Source organism: Gigantopelta aegis, chromosome 6 (assembly GCF_016097555.1).
Source record: "Gigantopelta aegis isolate Gae_Host chromosome 6, Gae_host_genome, whole genome shotgun sequence".
Taxonomy (NCBI): domain Eukaryota; kingdom Metazoa; phylum Mollusca; class Gastropoda; order Neomphalida; family Peltospiridae; genus Gigantopelta; species Gigantopelta aegis.
Window position 1 is genome coordinate 56,149,555 of NC_054704.1, and position 21,061 is coordinate 56,170,615.

At 38.2% G+C, this 21,061-nt stretch overlaps 1 protein-coding gene across 1 annotated transcript in view; it reads left to right on the plus strand.

Annotated features, from left to right (window-relative positions):
• Positions 1-11,838, plus strand: part of LOC121374637 (putative ferric-chelate reductase 1) — a 12,471-nt gene extending 633 nt beyond the window's left edge. Inside the window, exons 2-9 of the mRNA XM_041501745.1 lie at positions 1,090-1,203; positions 2,579-2,694; positions 4,037-4,123; positions 6,989-7,060; positions 7,755-7,854; positions 8,624-8,764; positions 9,869-9,954; positions 11,041-11,838. Of these exons, the coding sequence (XP_041357679.1) occupies positions 1,090-1,203; positions 2,579-2,694; positions 4,037-4,123; positions 6,989-7,060; positions 7,755-7,854; positions 8,624-8,764; positions 9,869-9,954; positions 11,041-11,133 (809 nt within the window). The 3' untranslated portion in view covers positions 11,134-11,838. The remainder of the gene's footprint in view (positions 1-1,089; positions 1,204-2,578; positions 2,695-4,036; positions 4,124-6,988; positions 7,061-7,754; positions 7,855-8,623; positions 8,765-9,868; positions 9,955-11,040) is intronic.
• The last annotated feature ends 9,223 nt before the right edge of the window (positions 11,839-21,061 follow it).

Consider the following 21,061-nt stretch of genomic DNA (forward strand, 5'->3'; position numbering starts at 1 on the left):
CTTTTTTTCCTCTCTTTTCTCCTCTTCTTTCTCCTTTCTCTCTCTCTTTTCTCTTTTTTCCCTCTTCTCTGTGCTTCTTTTTTTCCTCCCTTTCCCTCCCCTCCCTCCTTCCCCCTCTTCTCTCTTTCTCTCCTCTCTCCTTTTCTCTCTCTTCCTCTCTGGTTCTCCTTCCTCTTCTTCTTTCCCTTTTCCTCCTCCTCTCCCTTTTTTTTCCTTCTCTCATCTTCCCTTCTTCTCCTTCTCTCTCTCCCCCTCCCTTTTTCTCTCTTATCTCTCTTTGGTATTCTCTTGTTTCTCTCTCTGTTTTCCTCTTCCTTTTTCCTCTCTTCTTCCTCTCTCTCCTCCCTTTCCTCTTTTCTCTTTTCCCTTCTCTCTTGGTTTTCCTTTCCTTTCTCTCTTTTCCCCTTTCTTTTCTCTCCCCCTTTCCTTTCCTCCCCTCCCTTATTTTTGTTCTTTTTCTTCTTATTTCTTATCTTCTTTTTTTTTCTTTTCTTTTTCTTTTTCCTCTTTCTCTTTTTCTCTCTTTCTCTTTCTATCTCTCTCTTCTCTGTCTCTCTCTCTCTCTCTCTCCTCTCTCTCTCTTTCTCTCTCTCTCTCATCTCTCTCTTTTTCTCTCCTCTCTGTCTCTCTCGCCCTCATTTTTCTCTATGTATCTCTCTCTGTGGCTTCTCTTCGTGTCTTCTCTCGGTTTCTCTTCTCTCTCCTGGATCTCTCTCCTCTCTTCTCCTCCCTCTCTCTCTTTCTCTCCTCTCTCTCTCCTCTCTTTCTCTTGTCTCTTCTTTTTTTTTCTTTTCTGTGTCTCGCTCCTCTTTTGTCATCTTATCTTACTCTCTTTCTCTCTCCTCATCCTCTCTTCTCTCTCTTTTCTCTCCCTTCTATTCTCCATCTTCTCTCCTCTCTCTCTTTCTCTCTCTCCCTCCCCGCGCTTTTCTCCTCCTCCTCTCTCTCGCTATCTAGCTCTAGACTCTCTCTCTCTCTCTCTCTCACACTCATATATTTGTTTATTTATTTATATTTTGCAGTTAATTTGATGTTTTGCTCTCTGGTGCTATTTATGTTTTGTTCATTGTTTTTGTTGTGCTTTACCAGGTTTTAAGAGACAACACAACACAATACCCACAGTATCAGGGAAGCTGGTCAACTTTGTGGCCTTTGAAACAGTGAAACCACAGACTATGGGGAAATTATTAGTAAAAGTACATGGTATGTTATTGTTATTATTAAAACATTTTTTACAACTAAATCTAACTTTCTATTTCGCATGCCTAGAAAGCCCAGGGTGGTAGGCGCCCAGTCGGACCTGCCCCTTAAAATATATGTGTGTGTGTGTGTGTGTGTGTGTGTGTGTGTGTGTGTGTGTGTGTGTGTGTGTGTGGTGTGTGTGTGTGTGAGTGTGTAGAGTAGGGTTGGACTATGTGCCCTTTTTCGTTTGCCCCTACCATCCAAAAAATATTATTGGACCCACCCTTGTCCTGGTAATCTTTCATCGGTGACATAACCGTGCAAATATTGGTAAAAAGATTTCAACATAAATATCACCTGGACAAGAAACACCACAGGGTTGTCTTGGATTCACATAGTCGTTAGTAAAATGAGGTGATCTGATTAGGTTTGATGTTTAAAACTTTAATTAGGGAATAAACTACTCAGCAAATACAATGTGAAATATTTTTAATAATAAAATCAAGGAAAAGAAAATGTTCAATGAGAGAATATTGTTTTCTTTTCATGAGCAAAATTAAAAGTCTTTCCTTCATCATTAAAAAACAACATTCTCTCTGCAATGCGTACTGTTTATGTGCTAGAGAGAATGACCTTTGGCAAATGTAGTCCAGACACGGCGGAAGCAAGTCGACTTGGGGGTTGGGGCTGACTGACATCGAGGGCGCAAAGCAAAGTGTCTAGGGGGTTCAGGGTATGCTCTCTCCTAAATCCTAAAATTTTGAAAACTAGATGTCCTGAAATGTATTTTCCTGCATTCTATAAGTAAAATTCATCTCTGCGTTAAGATTTACTGCCCATAATAATTTTGATTCTGATTTCTTGAGGGAGTCACATCCATGCTAGGCAGCCACCTACTGAAACAATGAATGAATGAATGTTTAACGACACGCCAGCACGAAAAATACATCGGCTATTGGGTGTCAAATAATGGTAATGCAAACAAATAAAGTGATGATCAACATCAATTTAAAAATTCAAAATTTAAATAAAAACACAGTGTAAAGTACTGTGCAAAAATACAAATATCACAGATAGATACTGACTTTTACTCAAAATTTCAATTATATCTCGAAACAAACAAGGGGATTTGTGCTGTATTGGCCATTCTGAAAGAGAATGCTACACCCCTGCACCACGGTGAGGTTACGGCACGCGCAGGGGACTACTGAAACAGAAGAACAATAGTGTGTTCGTCAAAACTGTTAATAAAACATGATTTTACTGTTCTATACATAGTACACGTATTAAACAGATCTACGTGTTCAAGTTTGAAAAACAGTAAGTACCTGTTCTACAGAAGGTGAGTGCTTCGACTGATTTGACCATGTTCTAATAATTATAATATTGCTTACAGCGTGCGTCATGACCTTCGCCTGGATGTTTTGTGCGAGCATCGGAATCATCGTGTCTCGATTTTACAAACCTCTTTGGCCACATAAACGACACTGTGGTAGGAAGGTCTGGTTCATGGTAAGTTTGTTTTCTTGACAGTATATGTAATGGTAGTACTAAACCAAATAACTTCCGGCTGGGTCAAAGTTTGAGGTGCACCTAACTTTTGATAGAGAAGTGAACACCACAAGTCCTGTGATTGGTTATAAATGTGAGTGTGTTGGTTGTAAAAAATAATAGTTTCATCTGGGTAAAAAAAATGTGCAATTTGATTTCATCTAGTACCGATGTGTCAAGTAGCCTTGTGCTTGAAACATGTATGGGGTATCTGTAAAAAAATTTACTCTAATTTTGTGTGAAACTAGGGTAGTCATAGACGCTACCCGTTATCTCAGAAACGAGCAGCTTGACTCCCATTTTTTTCTGATTCACTTTAAGTGTAAGGGGTGGTAGTATTTATATCCGTGGCGTTTATGTCGGTTGATACGTTGCAGGTAGGAGTTTTAGCCACATATGTTACTATTGTTGTCTATGGGATTTGATTTGGTAGCATACACCCTAATACATGTATACGTGTATACACAAGAGAATGACAAGAACGCCCGTCGTGTTGTAACTCGGTGGTAGGGCACCCGCCTGACGCGTGGTGTGTCGTAGGATTCATCTCCATCATTGGAGTCGACCAATGTTACCATCCCAATCAATGTATCATGATTGGTACATCATATAATGTGGTGGTATATGCTGTCTTGTCTATGAAATGTTGCATATTAAAGGTATCTTGCTACATGTCGGTAGTAGTAGTCTATGTGGCGGCAGTGGGTTTCTTCTCACAAAGTGTCAAAATAATCTTGTCCGACATCAAATAGTCGTAGTTTCAAATGTATTGAGGTGTCATTAAAATAATATATCCCTTTCCATTTTGTCTTACAACGAAGTACAATAACTGAAGTCTTAACACAGCAGGCAGCTTGTGTTCCGTGTCACCTTGGACTAGGTGTGTGTTTGTGTGTGTGTGTGTGTGTGTGTGTGTGTGCGCGTGTGTGTGCGTGTGCGTGTGTGTGTGTGTGCGTGTGTGTGTGTGTGTGTGTTTCAGATATCAAGCTGTTATTAATTTTGATTGCTCATTTCGTATATAAAGATAGATGGCAATCAAGAACTGTTTCATTCAGACACGCCATTTTACATGGTTAACCGCGAACTGGTATATCAAAGGCCGTGGTATGTGATATCATGTCTGTGGGACGGTGCATATAAAAGATCCCTTACTACTAATGGAACAATGTAGAGGGTTTCCTCTCTATGGCTGTGTCAAAATTACCAATGTTTGACGATTCATAAATCAGTGTGCTCAAGTGGTGTCGTTAAACAAAACAAACTTCTTTTTTTAACTTTTAGATGTTTTGTTTTTGTCTTCTAGATTCACCGTTCTCTTATGTTGATTCTTGGACTCCTTGTGACTGGAGCGTTTGTCGTAATATTTCTCGAGGTCCGAGGCATAAGTGAAGTAAGTCCTTGTATACTGAACAAAAAAAGAAACTCTCGATTTGTACATATAGTATTTGTTGTGTTAAAGAATTCATTGTGTAATGAAATTATATAGGTAGTATTAGCCTTGATCTGTATTATCATGATTCATGAATTTTATCGATTATTTTTGCACTGTTAATCGTCGACAACGTGAAATTCAATTTGAACGTGCATGCATGGTTCGACATGTCCCGTGTAGTATTCGATCAATTTGTTTTACTTGTCTTACTGACATTGTTATCAAGTGAACGAAAACGCTTCAAAATTTGTAAAAAAAATTAACGTTTTTTATATTGTAGCATTTTGAGTATGCCAAGAATACCCAATAATTTACGCGAACGGGCGATTGGCATGCTTGATGCTGGCATGTCGACAGAAGACGTTGCAAGGCATGTTGGGAGTTCTAGTCGAGCGATATGAAATCTTCGCGTAAGATTTCGAACGACAGGAAGCACCAACGACTTGCCACGTCGTGGACGTCCGCGTGTTTAAACGCCTGGTCAAGACCGCTATATCATGAACACGCATTTGTGCAATCGATTCCAAACTGTCACTGCTACTGCTGCTAACACACCTGGGCTTCATAATAACCGAATTAGTATCAAACTGTTCGTAATCGTCTGCGGGAGAACGGTTTACATGCACGACGTCCTTACGTCGGATGCGTTTTAACGCAACGTCATCGTCTAAATCGTCTTAATTGGGCACGTGTACACACTCGTTGGATACGGCGACGCTGGAATACCGTTATTTTTTCGGATGAATCCAGATTTTCTTTACAACGTGGTGATGGCAGGGTGCGCATCTACCGTAGGTGAAATGAACGCTATGCTGACTGTTCTTGAACGAGATCGTTTCGGGGGTGGGGGTTGTGTCATCGTCTTGGCAGCCATTGCCCATGGTTATCGTTCACCACTAGTCGTCATTAATGGCAATTTAAATGCTCAACGTTACCGCGATGACATTCTCGCTCATCACGTCATTCCTCTGTTCCATAACAACGCCAACATCTCGATTTTTCAGCATGATAATGCCACCTCTCATACAGCTAGAGACACTGTAAATTTTCTTAGGACAAATAGCATTGATTTCATTGATGACTGGCCCGCTAGAAGTCCTGATATCAACCCCATCGAGCATAGTCTGGACAGACGATTGAGGCGTCGTCCCAACCCACCCGCTAACGTCAACGAACTTCGTCAAGCGCTCATTCAGAAATGGAACAATATCCCACAGGCAGAAATCAACACTTTAGTCAGTTCTATGCGCTTGCGATGCACTGCAGTGGTCAATTCAAGAGGTGGTCATACCCATTATTAAGTGTGAGGTTTTTTTTTTTAACCCCTACCACACTTGGTCAAAATTTCTCCCAGTTTCTGTTAACCTATGGCCATGATTTTTGCACCAAACGATGCATCATGGAACACTCTTTAAACGCATATATAACAATTATTCCCCCGGTTTGTTTTCATCAAGTTATGTTCAAGCAAAGTTAGCGAAAGTTTCTTATTTTGTTCAGTATATATACAAACCGGCGTCGTGGTAGGCCATCGGTCTACAGGCTGGTAGGTACTGGGTTCGGATCCCAGTCGAAGCATGGGATTTTTAATCCAGATACCGACTCCAAACCCTGAGTGAGTGCTCCACAAGGCTCAATGGGTAGGTGTAAACCACTCGCACCGACCAGTGATCCATAACTGGTTCAATAAAGGCCATGGTTTGTGCTATCCTGCCTGTGGGAAGCGCAAATAAAAGATCCCTTGCTGCTAATCGGAAAGAGTAGCCCATGAAGTGGACAGCGGGTTTCCTCTCAAAATCTGTGTGGTCCTTAACCATATGTCTGACGCCATATAACCGTAAATAAAATGTGTTGAGTGCGTCGTTAAATAAAACATTTCTTTCTTTCTTTCTTTCTTTCTTTCTTGTATATACATAATACTCCATGTGAGAATACTGTGTAATGTCTTAAAGATATACATACTTGTACTTCTATATAACGTCATGACGGTTTTATGAAAAGATGCCACAGCAGACGTATATATTGTTTAATAATTTTATTTTGCAGTGTATTCAACGAATCTAATTATTTTGTATTATTAGAAAACTATATGCATTATCTTTACAACTATGTTATTAGGACTTAAAATGTTCAAGTATTAGTAATGCAAAATACTTATATCACAATTCATTTACAAATAAATTAGAAAGTTAGTTAAAAAGATTTAAAACAGACGTTGGCTATGAAATAATCTAATCGTTACATTTTGAATGAAAAGGTTCGGTATAAGCACGATTAAACGTACGGGCTTTCAATTTGAGTTAAAGGGACAGTCCTGAGTTTGCTGCAATTTTTAAGATGTGATCGACTAACAAAGACTTTTTAACGATTGTAATTACATATTAAAAATATTTTTCTGCATAAAATATTAGTGGCTGTATATTAAACGTATTTCTGATCGTTCTAATATTTGTACTAGTTTAAATTTCATTTTATTTCCTAAAATATTTTTTTTGTTCGTACGTACGAAATTATTTGAAGACAATCCAGTTTGGGCTTCTTACAAATATTAAGACGACCAGAAACTCATTGAATATACAGACACTGATATTCTAAACAAGAAAATATAATTTACTATGCAAGTTTAATCGTAGAACTATTTTATTAGTCGGAAACATTTTACAATGCAGCAAACTCAGGAATGTCCCTTTAAATTCAGAATACAACGGTTGCAGTGTCGGTGCTAAATACATTTTATATAAACAAAATATTTAAAACCTGTTATAAAACTAATTTACTCACATATAGAAAACATGTGTTAATTGATTTTATTTCTATTTTTAGATCAGTTTTGTGGACTTCCACAATATACATCCTGTTCTTGGAATTATTGTGATGGCACTTACCATTGTTCAGGTAACATTGCAACTTGCTGGGGGTATTGACAAAGATCGTAAAGACAATATTGGGTGGCAATATACTTGGTAATACTTCGGTCCAATCCATCAAACTAGTTTTATATTTGGCAGCAAATATATATATATATATTTTTTTTTTTATTAGTTTCTATATTTATTTATTACAAATCTTTTTCCAAAGTAATATAAGGTTATTTAAAAATGTTGTGTTATTTGTTTGTAATTGGTGATAGCAGTGGCAGTAGTATTAGTTTAAGTAATAGTAGTGATTGTAATACTTAGTAGTAGTAGTAGTAGTAGTAGTAGTAGTAGTAGTAGTAGTAGTAGTAGTAGTAGTAGTAGTAGTAGTAGTAAACTCGTAGTAGTAGTAGTATAAGTAAAATTAGTTTTAGTATTGTAGTAGTAGTAGTAGTAGTAGTATTAATTGTTGTTGTAGTAGTAGTAGTAATCTCGTAGTAGTAGTAGTAGTATAAGTAAAATTAGTTTTAGTATTGTAGTAGTAGTAGTAATTGTTGTTGTTGTTGTAGTAGTAGTAGTAGTAGTAGTAGTAGTAGTAGTAGTAGTAGTAGTAGTAGTAGTAGTAGTAGTAGCGGTTAAAACATTGCCAAACACCACTATCAACAGATCATAATATTAATTTACAGGTATTTAAAAACAAATGTGTAATAATATTGTTTTACTGACTGATTTAGATATTTCTTGGACTGTTTCGACCAGCCTCAGCATCAAAGAATCGACCCATGTTCAACTGGTCTCACTGGGGTATTGGCATTATTCTGCACATGCTGTCAGGTACGTCTGATCTGCTTTACACTGTAAACGGCGGGTTCATTATAAATGTGGTTTTAGATTTCCCAGCGAATATTGGTGGTTTTCGCTATTGCAGCTTTTAACAAATGTCAAATCAGATGTTTTAATCAGAATTCACATTGAGGGGTAATTGGTTAAAATGTGAAATATTTTTTTTTAAATACGAATAAAGTAAAATTTCAATACCAAGTTTATTGGAAATGTTTTACGGGAAATCATTTTTGCTTTTGATTTAAATAGCATTTTTAGCAACTATGTAAACACAATTGTGAACCAAATTTATTTTATATTTTATAATGTTCAGCAGCAACTCACTGTTCTTTTGATATTCACTTTTTGTATCCATTTTTTTGACGACAGTTATAAGCGTACGCAAATACAATGTCTTAAATAAATATAGAGATAGAGAAGGATGAGCTGGTTTTGTTTAATGACACCACTAGAGCACATTGATTTTGGTAATTTTGACTTACAGTTTCAGAGAGGAAAGCCGCTACATGTTTCCATTAGTAGCAAGGGATCCTTTATATGTACCATCCTACAGACAGGATAGCACATACCACGGCCACTGATATGCCAGTCGTGGTGCACTGGCTTCAACGGGAAATACCCCCAATGGGCCCCCGACAGGAATCGATCCTAGATGACCGCGTATCAGGCGAGCGCTTTACCACTGGGCTATGTTCCGCTCCTGATTAGAATGAATGCACGTGTGGATACATACATTGTGTTAAAACTGTCTTCGTTTCAGTTGTTAACATTATCCTGGGTGTACGGATAAAGAAGATGCAGATTCAATATTACGTCTCCTACATCCTCTACATTTATGCTGCATACCAAGTCCTCGTCGTTTTCGTTTTGGAAGTGGTGGCATACAGCTCTAGAATTAAAGGTAATCATCACTCTAGAAATTACAATTGTTTAATTCTAAATCGTAATTCTGTTTCATCCGGATTTTTTAATAGAGGGGGCCCAAAACCCAGTGTTATTTTTGAAAATAAAATTTAAAGGTCCTTGACAGGTGGAAGGGATATTGCATATTCTGTAATAATATATATTGTTTGAGCAAAAATAGGGGGCGGGCCCCTTGGGCTTCAACAGGCCCCTCCTAAATTCGCGCCTTTATACCTTTGGGTTTAGTACCGTTTAAAGTGCGAAAAACAAAAACAAATAATATTTAAAAAAAAAAAAAAAAAGACTGATGGGTTAATAAAGGCATTGACTTAATAGACAGTGTGACAACGATATCTAGAAGGGGCACAATCTCTAGTCGGTAGCCTGTAGTGGAGGGAGCACAGTTTCTAGATGGGAGGTGGGGGGGGAAACAACCCACATTTGTTTTTTTATATTGAGTAGGTAACAAAATGAATATTATCATCTTATAGGTTTTCCGATGCTATATAACCGTAATTAAAATGTGTTGAGTGCGTCGTTAAATAAACCATTTTATTATATAACACTATTTCTCTCTAAAATATGTTATCTTTACTGTAAGAAAGCCTGTAAGAAAGCCGGAACTATTTTGCTGCTGGCATTTTAAAAATAAAGGTAAATTGCCAAAAGTTATACAATAAATAGAAAATTTCATGATTTTTTGTCACATATGATTTATATCTCATCGAGTAATTGTTGCAATCATATCTCACGAGTCGCGACGAAAAACTTGAAATATCCTCTATTTAGTTCATACAAGTTTGATATGTTCGGCTATAACAATTTTGTTTAAACCGTTAAAGTACACATTATTTACTTCTTTCTTAAATTATCATTGTATGGCAAAATCAATGTGTTTCTGGCCGTCCTAGTGTCTTTAGATTCAAAACGTTAATACATAGTATGAGGTTTAAGAAGGAACAATATTAAATTCTTGAATCTACATTATTGAATTGTCCCAAGCCTAGCACGCAGATTTTAATACTGCAACAGTTTAACTGTCAAAACACCTACTTCATATAACCATTTGTGATTATTTTTTTTCCATTTTAAAAACTTTCAGAGCGTAAACAACAGACATATTCAATGTACGCGGCTCAGAACACGACGTATTCCAGCACGAAAGACGGATCCACAGATGAACCACCGGTCAGTTATTTTAAATTAATATTTAGATTTTATTACATTTATCTAGCGCATTGGTTCGAATTCTTTCTCGATCCGAGTACACCTTGGCCTTCGTTTCTTATAAGGAGATTTGTGTCATTTAATTTCTATTTTATCATTACTTAAAGTAGGCCCACACACAACGGTTCTGACAACATAGGTTTGTTTCTTCATTTGTGTGCGATGTAGTTATGTCGTAGAACATTCACCTGTTGAACTGTTGACGTCATTCCTCGTCCCAACGAGTTGGGCGGGACGTAACCCAGTGGTAAAGCGTTCGCTTGATGCGCGATCGGTCTAGGATCGATCCCCGTCGGTGGACCCATTGGGCTATTTCTCGTTCCAGCCAGTGCTCTACAACTGGTGTAACAAAGGCCGTGGTACGTACTATCCTGTCTGTGGGATGGTATATATAAAAGATCCCTTGCTGCTAATCGAAAAGAGTAGCCCACGAAGTGACGACAGCGGGTTTCCTCTCTCAGTATCTGTGTGGTCCTTAACCATATGTCTGACGCCATATAACCGTAAATACAATGTGTTGAGTGCGTCGTTAAATAAAACATTTCCTTCCTTCCTTCGTCCCAACCAGTACGTAACATCTGGTACTCATAGACCAAGCTATGTGTGGAGATACCCATGTATTAGCTACCAAACAGCCGCAAGTCAAACTGTTGAGGTGTCGTTAAACAAAAAATCCTTTCTTTCATTTCTTTCTCATTTTGCATTATACATCATTTTTGACCAACATAGCTTTGTACTTTTAGTTGTCCCTGATTGGGCTTCATTTTAGCGTACTCGAGGAGGGAGAGTGAAAATAGGGTCCCACACCCTGCCTATCACGTCATGTGTCCATCTAACTTATATAATAACCTGTGCTACAGTCATAACAGATCCTACTGGGGCGTGGGTTTGCTTGGTTCCATACCCGTTATAAAATCTTGGCTAAGCCAGTGTGGGGCTTTAAACATTAGTTTGTAAGCCAGCGGAACCCGGATTTAGAACCACTAATCTTGTATACTAGTAAGTAAATTTGATTCTTCTTCTCTTTTTTTTTTCTTCTTTTTTCAGGGTAGCTTCACCCGCCGTGTTATTCTACGAATCCATGTTGTAATGGTGACAATTCTAACGGGTTCTGTGGTAGTCATTATTGCCATTAGCTGACGGAATCGCTAATAACTCGTGTTTGCGCAAAAAAAACTGCCTGTGAATACAGAAATGACGCTTGCTACTTGGTGAAAGGGATGATGATTAATTGACGTGACTCACTAACACTGGAATGATTTCACGAAGGATCGCGGACGTTCTATTGCCTGCAGCTAGGAATGTGCTGACGTCATCGAGAAATCAATACATTTTACTGTTAGTGTTTCGGTCACGATTTGAACCTAGATTCGTTTTTTGTTTTTGTGTCGTTATATACAGAGCTGTCGTATCCTGGGGAGTGGCGGTGTACAATATGCCACACCTTGCCATGGGCGTGACCAGGATTTGATTGTCAATATTTAAGATTTGTAAAAGTAAAACACTGAAGGAAAAAAAATTTAAAAGAAGAAAGAAAGAACGAAAGAAAAAGAATCGTTGAAGGGTAATTCCTTTGCACTCTCAGTACTCTCTGGAATACACACCTATTTGTTTTCACTCCTAGAACTCTCCAGGATACACACCTATTTGTTTTCACTCCCAGAACTCTCCAGGATACACACCTATTTGTTTTCACTCCCAGAACTCTCCAGGATACACACCTATTTTGTTCAATTTCAGAACTCTCCAGGATACACACATATTTGTTTCCCCACCCCTACCTTTATCCAACTCCAGTTTAGAAAATGAAAATAACAAGAAGAAGATAACGAGAAATAAGAAAAATTAAATTAAATAAACATTTTAAAAAGCAGAAAAAAAGCCCACACAATTGAGCTAGAATATTACAATGTCTTTCACTACACAATGTGAATAACTATTTGTGGAACTTTAGGCCCCCTTTATTCCACTCCCAGCTGATAATATGTTGTGGTATTATTTTAATGCAGTTTATGGCATTAATTATTTGTGTTTGTTATCATTAGTTCATGGGAATAGGTAAAAAAAAACAATTTGCGGGGATATAGTTCTCGTCCAGTCAACAAATGTCCTATTGGTGTTACAAATAATTTAATATCTATATATAGGGGAACTAAAATATTAAGTTTTGATAATATAACAGAAGTAAATATTTGATATAGATGTCGAACATATTTGAATATTAAATATTTTGTTGGAAAAAAGTTACTTTTTTGTTGTTTGTTGAAATTTTCTGTTTGTTTGTTTGTTGGTTCTTGATGGGTTTATGGGGATTTTTAAAATGCATTTGTGTTGTGTTTTTTGTTTGTTTTTGTTTTGGGGGGAGGGGGTGTTGAGTTTTTTCTTCTCTTCTTTGTTTTGGGTTTTTTTGTTTGTTATTTTTGTGTCATTTATGGCAATATCTCATTTAAAAAAAAAAGGGTTGTACTTCGTTTCATGGTTACATTACATAGGAAAAAACACCAACACCTGAATGAATTGAAAAACGCCATTTAATAATAAATGACGGACAAGTTAGTTAATTAAATTACCATCACATTGTTAAGGCAATTTCTCTAACTTATTACCATCACATTGTTAAGGCAATTTCTCTAACTTTTTACAACTCTCTCTGAACCATGAAAGATGGGGGTTAAAACCCGCCACCATTTTGGGTGTAACACAAAATCCCCCCCCCCCCCCCCCCCCCCCCCCCCATCTAAACCTTTTTCTGCTACAGGAGCATCAAAACTATCATAATTTAGTGGTAAGCGATGCTCCTATACCAGTACGACCGAGGAGGAAAAGAAGAGCCCCCTAATAAACAGCATGTTAAATTCCATATAGGTTGTTATAATTATGTAGTCGGGTATATGTAAGTAATGGTAACCGAGGCCCATGTCCCCAGGTTACCCATTGTAATGAAGCAAATACACACAAACAATAGTACCTCTAGACACATTAAAACATACATAGACACATTTGCATGTATATGAAATGCTAGCAGGTTCGTAAATTAAGTCAATTCATATTATATTTAATAGACACAACTAGTCATGACTACAAGCACGACCGAAGTGCAGAGGTCCATGTCCCCGTGCAATGGATTCGAAAAAGAAATCGAGGCCCATGTCCCCAGATCTCAGTTAGTAACTAGATAGAATTTAGGATTAAACAACAATAAAAGAAACACAAACTCAGCATAATAGTAACTACAAACATGGCCGTGTCCACGGATCCCGCTTCATGACTAGACAAATTGTAACAATAAACAACAGTAAGAAGGAAACCCAACTCAGCATAGTAAATACAAACATAGCCCAAGTGCAGAGGCCCATGTCCTCATGTACTGGACTATATAACTTCAGTGAATGAAATCGAGGCCCATGTCCCCAGATCTCGCTTCGTGACTATATACATTTTGACATTAAACAAAAGTCAAAATAAACACAAACTCAGAGTAGTAAATACAAACATAGGCCAAGTGCAGAGGCCCATATACTCATGTACTGGACTGTATGAACTTTAGTGAAAAGAATAAAAAATAATCAAAGCCCATGTCCCCGGATCTCGATTGTTGAAATTCTAATTTACAAGAAACACCCCAGCATGCCGGTGGAGATGATTACATTTTATACTAACCATCTTATCTGCCAAGTTGTAGCATTTGAATACGTATATATGTTTTAAATGCTTGAGAGTGCCACCTGCCCATAATTTGGATTTTTTCTTCAGGGATTCCCATCATTGCTGCCGTTGTTGCTGCTCCAATACAAAAACTATGTCCTTTAAAGTTATTCTTCCCTAGACCGGCCCATTTTAGAGAAAGCTGAAGTTGTTTTGTGAAAGTATGTCGTGGTACGGGTGTGTTATCCATAAATGAAAATAAAGCACACTGAGAGCTTTGGTGTTTCCGAATCCTGTTAAACTCCCACAAGGCTCTGATAGGGCACAAATGAGTGCTATTTTTATTTTCAGGCAGCATAAGGGTTGGAATATGTTTCCCAGCGCTATGTTTAAACTGTTGCACTTGTATTTCCAATGACCTTGGGTGGGAAGACTGGTCACAATTAAACTTAATATCTGCCAGTGTTAAACTATTTCCTGCTGGGGGAATGGATCCCGTGATTTCACTTATTCGTAGAAATGCGTGAAATGCGAGCAGAAACATTGCCTTAATCATCAATTTAAGAAAATATTAGTTGCATGTGTAGTCCAAAGAGGCAATCAACTGCTTTAGTATAAGTGGAGTAATTGGAAGACGGGCATCCCTCGTTGAACAAAGTTTGGTGAAACCTTGTAAGGTTTTCCGAATAAGGAAACGTTGGTTGATATCCGGATATCCCCCAAGTTTGTGAATATAACCCAATGCCGACACATAGCTTGACACGGTCGACACTGCCGATTTTTTTCTGATAACAATTAGCAAGAAATAAGGTTAACATCTTTAGAGTAGCTGGCAACACTGGGGTGTTAGGAAACTGCTCATCAATAAATTGCTTGTAAACAGCAAATACATGCTTATATGCCTCTCTAGTGGAAGGCGACAAGGCTGCCTGTAACAAGTAGGATGCAGTCTCCTTTAAATCATCTGCATGTTGTGAGGAATATCTACTGGCACTTTGTCCATGTGAGGAAAACTGTTTTTGAACTGCTCTACCTGTAAGCGAGAAAGGAGATCTGCCTGTACATTTTCAACACCTGCAATATGGAATGCTTTGAACATAATGTTGTATCTAAGTAACTGCAAAATGAGCCTACGCAACAGCTTCATGATCGCAGGATCTTTTGATGTTTGCTTGTTAATTATATACACTACTGCCAGGTTGTCAGAATAGAATTGTACACATCTGTTGCGTAATTCATGTGCCCACAATTCCACCGCTACCACTATTGGGAAAAGTTCTCTAACTGCTATGTGATATGACAACCATTCTGTTTCCCATTGTCCAAAGAACCACTTTGAAAAGTTCCACCAAAACTCAAATTACTTGCATCTGTATAAAAAACATAATGTAACAGACGTCTGCCAGACATCATTCAAGAATAGGGCTGTCCCATTGAAAGTTTCAACAAAAGATAACCAAGCCTGGATATCCGCTCTAGCCTCTTTGTTTATGCGTCTTTTGTGATGGGGCTTTTTTTAGGTCAATTATACGTCTTAAAAACGTTCTACCTGGAGTGACCACCGAACAAGCAAAATTTAATAGCCCAATAAGAGATTGCAATTCCTGGAGTGATGCTTTTTTCTTTGATCTAAAGCTTGATAAAACAGCTTTTAATTTTCTCCTCTGGAAGCTTAATGTTCATTCCCAGTGTATCTAGTTCTAAACCAAAAAACGTTATAGTAGTTGAGGGAAATACTGTTTTTTCAAACTTAATGGGCACCCCCAGTCCTTAGACAACTCTAAAAATGCATTCAAACTGTCCCTACAACTGTTGGTATTCGGTGGGCCGACAAACAGAAAATCATCCAATACATGAACGCACACCTTAGATGCAAACTTCTTTTCTATTATCCAGTGTAAAGCGGAACTAACTTGTTCAAAAAGCTGGCATGAGTAGCTGAGGTCCATAAAAAATATTGTCCATCTATAGCGAAACCTAGCAGCTCGTAATCTTTTGGATTTATGAGGATCATACGGAATGCATTTTCGATATCAGTTTTTGCAAGTAAACACCCTTGACCAAATGGTTTTATCAAAATTACTGCATCATCTATTGTTTGGTACTGAACTGAAGGTTCCATTAGACCAAATCAATTCCTACTGCCGATAATGTTAACGTTTACTAATAAATTTGATATAAGCAGCGTTTCAACACACCCAGGAAGTACAGCAATAGAAAGTGTGGCACCTCACATCTAATCTAGCTGCAAGAAAATGGGGGGTCACGTATCGTTTAAGAGATTTAATTTATGTTTTTAATAGCAACCGTCATTTTTGCTGAAAATTGAGGTTCCATTTTTGGGGGTACCCCGCATTAGTTTCAACCTCTGGTATATACTGCATAACAACTGTATAACAAATAAAAGTGTATTTATTTATTGTCAATGGATAATAGTATTTGCACAAATAATCAATGTCACATATTACTACCAATCACACCCAGAGCTGCTTTTACTCCGTAAATATTTGACGGTGCACGTCGAACTTTGACATGGTACTCTCTTCTTTGGTACTATGCAACCTATACATTTCTCACTAGGAATCCCATCATTTATGGAACTGCCTTCCGGGAACGACAAATGATGAATGACTCTGTATTCACCCAAATGTTTTTTGGGGACTAAACCCAGTGGTGAAACCTTAAGAGCCGGGAAAGGCAGTTTAGAAAAGGGGCCTGTCACACGCCCTGCTTCAAGTTCTTTTATACTTTTTTCCTTTAACAATTCTAAATTCGAAAGGGCAGATTTCAGGTTTTTTGACAATCTGTGTTGTCGTTTACCAATATATGGAATACTAAAACCGGAACGAAATCCGTTTAGTAGAAACTGTGTTTTAGTGTTAGAATAACCAGATAGCCAAAATTGCAATCTATCAACCTTGATGGGAGTAACTATTAAATTATTGTTTGCCAACTGCGTTGGGTCTTTTGGGATTCCCCCATGGTTGTCCCGACTTGTGTGGCACTGCTCCTGTAGCTTTGGGACAAGCCTTTTCGGGGTGGCTACCTCCACATCGCTGGCAACTGTGTATAAAGACACAGTTCTTTCCTTTGTCGCAGTATCCCTTATTGTTATAGGTGTAACACATTCTGGAACCATAACTAATGCTGGGCTTGCGTTTTCCATCTCTAAGATCCCGAAATGGCCGGTTTCCGTGCAATTTATAGTTAATGCCTACAGCTATGGCTTCTTGATAGAGTTCGGCATTCATCTGATCCCAAGGAAGCTGGTCGAGGTTTGTTTCCCTCCACTGCCTAAACTTTTTATCATAAAGCAAAGCCGCCGAGTCGGAAGTTTGCTTTGCAAGGGTTTGAATTGATAATGCATATTTCACGAGAGAACAGTATTCGTTTGGGTGTTTTTGACAATAAATCCCTACCATAACATGGAATGTTGAGAGCCATTGTGTCACTGATTCGAATTTAAAATTCGGCGGAGACTGTTTTACGAAAGTTATTCATCCATCCTGCTCTAGGATGGAGAATTTTTCTTCCTGACCACCCGGACGTATCAGAATTCCCAGATCGATATACTCATTGGCCCATATCTTGGATTTTATCTTAGGATCGATACCTAAATCTAGCGGTTTACTTATTCCACACATTTTTAATGAATGATTAATACCTGGATCTGTATCTTCGATGTTTGCCATGTCTGGAGAGGTAGCACCTGGCTGACGAATGTCTACCAATGTCTCCAGATGATCTATACCTGTTTCAGATTGGTCAACATTTTCCTGTGACATTGTTAACATACCGCTGCTCTTCAAGGCATCGATGACAGACTTAGTTATGTCAGGAATGGCCGCTTTTATGCAGTTGTTAATATTTTCCATTAGGTCATCTGGTGGCTTGTTTGTATTCGAGGTTGTAGCAGTATTATTGCCATTGTTAATGGTCCTGCATGTACCTGAAGTCACCTTAACTGTTGACCTCGATGCACGATTTTCAATTCGCTTAGATCTTTTTGGTGGAGGACCCTGGTCACCAGACATCTTGTTGACCTATTAAGAACACCTGTTTGTTTATTAGATCATTTGTTAAATATATTATTTCCGAATACCTACCATCATACTTCAAGCAAATACACAACAGAAAATGTTACTACTACACACAATACACACACACACACACACACGCGCACACACACACTCACACACACAATACACACACATACCACACACACACACGCACACACACGCACACACACGCACTCACAGACACACGCACGCGCACGCGCACGCACGCGCACGCACACCCACACGCATACACACACACGCACATACACGCACACACGCACACACACGCACATACACACACTCACATACGCACACACGCGCGCATACACGCACACGCACGCACGCACACACACGCACACACACATGCACACGCGCACACACGCACAGACACACACGCACGCACATACACACACGCACATACACACACGTACAGACGCACGCACACGCACACACACGCGCTCGCACACACGCACACGCACACACGCACACACACGCACGCACACGCACACACACACACACATACACACACACACACACACACACACACACGAGAATGCCTTCTCCACTACCGACTGTAAAGAAAGCGTTCCTACTTTAGTCCGTTTGCGTGAAAAGGGAATCGAGGAATTGATATATATAACTCTATAATCAATAATGTTAAAACTTATATTAAAACACATTACTGAGTTATAAATGCACATCAACTCAAAAAAAAATCCATGTCTTACTAAAATTTAAATGAAAACTTTTCTTAACAAATTACCATCACATTATATAGATTAATCTTATTTCGAATACAGGGATGAAGACGAAGTGCTAGAATAACCGTAGCTGCATTGTTATCGAAATAATAATGCAGTACACTGAGACTTTTCATTTCATTTCAACTGCTTATATCCAATTAAGGTTCAAGCACGTTGTCATGGGCTATCTGGGCTGTCTGTCCAGGACAGTGGGTTAGTTGTTAGAGATTTGTGAGAAAAAAGAGGGTGTAGTAGTCTTACACCTACCCATGGAGTCGTTAAAACTCCTTCTGGGTGGGAGCCGGTACCGGGCTGCGAACCCAGTACCTACCAGCCTTATGTCCAGTGGCTTAACCATGACACCACCGAGGCCGGTGCTGAGACTAAAGGTACAACCGTGCGTTCTCTACGTTGACTGTTCCATCAGTTTTCCTCATACCTATATTGTAACTGAAATATTTAACCCATACAATTTGTAAACAAAAAAAAGAGGCAATTTTGTTCACAATGTTTTTATTTGGTATGGGTTTAAAACTTAATAATATGTTTTTATATGAATTTTAACTTTATTCTTTATATGCTTTATATTGGTTACCTTTTGGTGCTAACGGACTATATCCTGTGTTATATTCGCATAGTTTATAAGTACATATCATGGATTTTAATATGCATATACCAGTTATGGGTATATATCGCTAAGGTTCAAGCACGCTGTCCTGGGAACACACATGTCTGTCCAGGAGAGTGGGTTAGTTGTTAGTTCGTTAGTGAGAGAGACAAGAGTGTGTAGTGACCTTACATCTACACTGAGCCCTCAAGAACTCGCTAGATGGGTTGGAGCCGGTACCGGGCTGCGAACCCTGTATTTACTAGCCTGTAGACCGATGGCTTAACCACTGCGCCACCGAGGCCGGTCTTTATCACAGCTAGTCCTGTCGCATATGTTACTAGTGGACATTCGACGCACTATTAATGTTGTATCAAACGTTTAGGTTCACTTCAAGCTTCAAGTCGAGATGTAATTTGATAGACTGCTAACTTATGCGAGTTAAACGATGCATTCGCTTTCTAACTGCAGCTTTAATAAACGGATGTACCTATCAAGGTCGGTAGGAGAAAACATGTATTATATACTTGCCACAGCATTGTGTTAGGATATTAATCACGTTTCTCGTCTGCGGCGTCTTCATGGCTATATCCCAATAAAATTGTCTCACTATAGGCCCGTAGGAACCTGAGGAGGGGGCGGGGTCACCTGTGCTTCCAAGGACACACACTCGATGATGAAAATGTTTGGGGGTTTTATGTTACTTTATATAATTAAAGATAAAAATATGGTTTGCGCTCCCACTATGGAGGCTGTGATCTCCTCACTAGAGGTTGTGTCCCCCATCCCCACACACACACTCCAGACATCTTTAGGCGTTGAAAGAAAGAAAGAAAGAAAGAAAGAAAGAGAAAGAAAGAGAAAGAAAGAAACGAAGAAACGAAAGAAAGTAAGAAAGAAAGAAAAAAGAAAGAAAGAAAGAATGAAAGAAAGAAAGAAAAAAATTAATGAATGAAAGAAAGAAAGAAAAAAGAAAAAGAAAAAAAACATGTTGTTGTTGTTTTTTAAACGACGCACTCAACACATCTTCTTTACGGTTATGATTGCACACAACCATTAATTCCTCCATGCAATCCAATACAATGTCTATGTTAGAATATATTCTGTGTAAAATACATCAATATCAAGAGGGCTACGTGACTATTACTGTTAGGGAGTACTCTCTTCCAACATAAGTTGACCACGAATATTTTCAATTAGCCATCCGTATGTCATAACGTTTCGCTGCTGTTGTTAATGAACAATTTTCTTTTCCTATTACACAATTGGCAATATATCACGTGTACAGTGATAACCAGTTAGTACTAAAAATAACAAGTAACTAAAAACCAATGGGTTATTTAAATCACATAAAGGTCAACCTCTTTATAATCATCAAAAACATTTTCGAATTTTGAATTATTTTTAAATGAGGAACTATTTCCTAAACGAGACGCAACAATTCGTAACGTTGTGTTTTAAATGGCGTCGGATATATGGATAAGGACCACCGCATATAATGGGCTGATATTTTACATTAGCAGCAAGGGATCTTTTATATGCCTAACCACGGCTTTTGTTGCGCATTTAACAAATACAACGTTGAAGTGACTTAAAAAAAATAGTTCAACGTGAAGTTGGTAATTGTAATAACAATATATTATATCCTGTACATTGGAAACGTTCCCTGCTTTAAGTTTAAAAAAAAAACAAAAAAGCATGTACGTCTCATCAACAATAATAGAGATAAATATACGCTTTTTGGAGATGCTCCGGCAAATTGTTTAATTAGTAGCTATGAGGTGTTAGACAGGACTAAACCCATCTGTCTAGAGAAGCAAATACGCTCTTTATCCTATAGCTTACCCATAATATCCATGTCATAAACCCATTTGATATTTACTATTATTAACTCGACTCGAAATGTTGTAATGTTTATGTAAGACGCAATTTGTATGTAACTAAGAAGTTCCCTCCCATAATAAGACAGACATCCCATTTGATAGACACAATTGTTTATTGGGTTATGTAGTGTA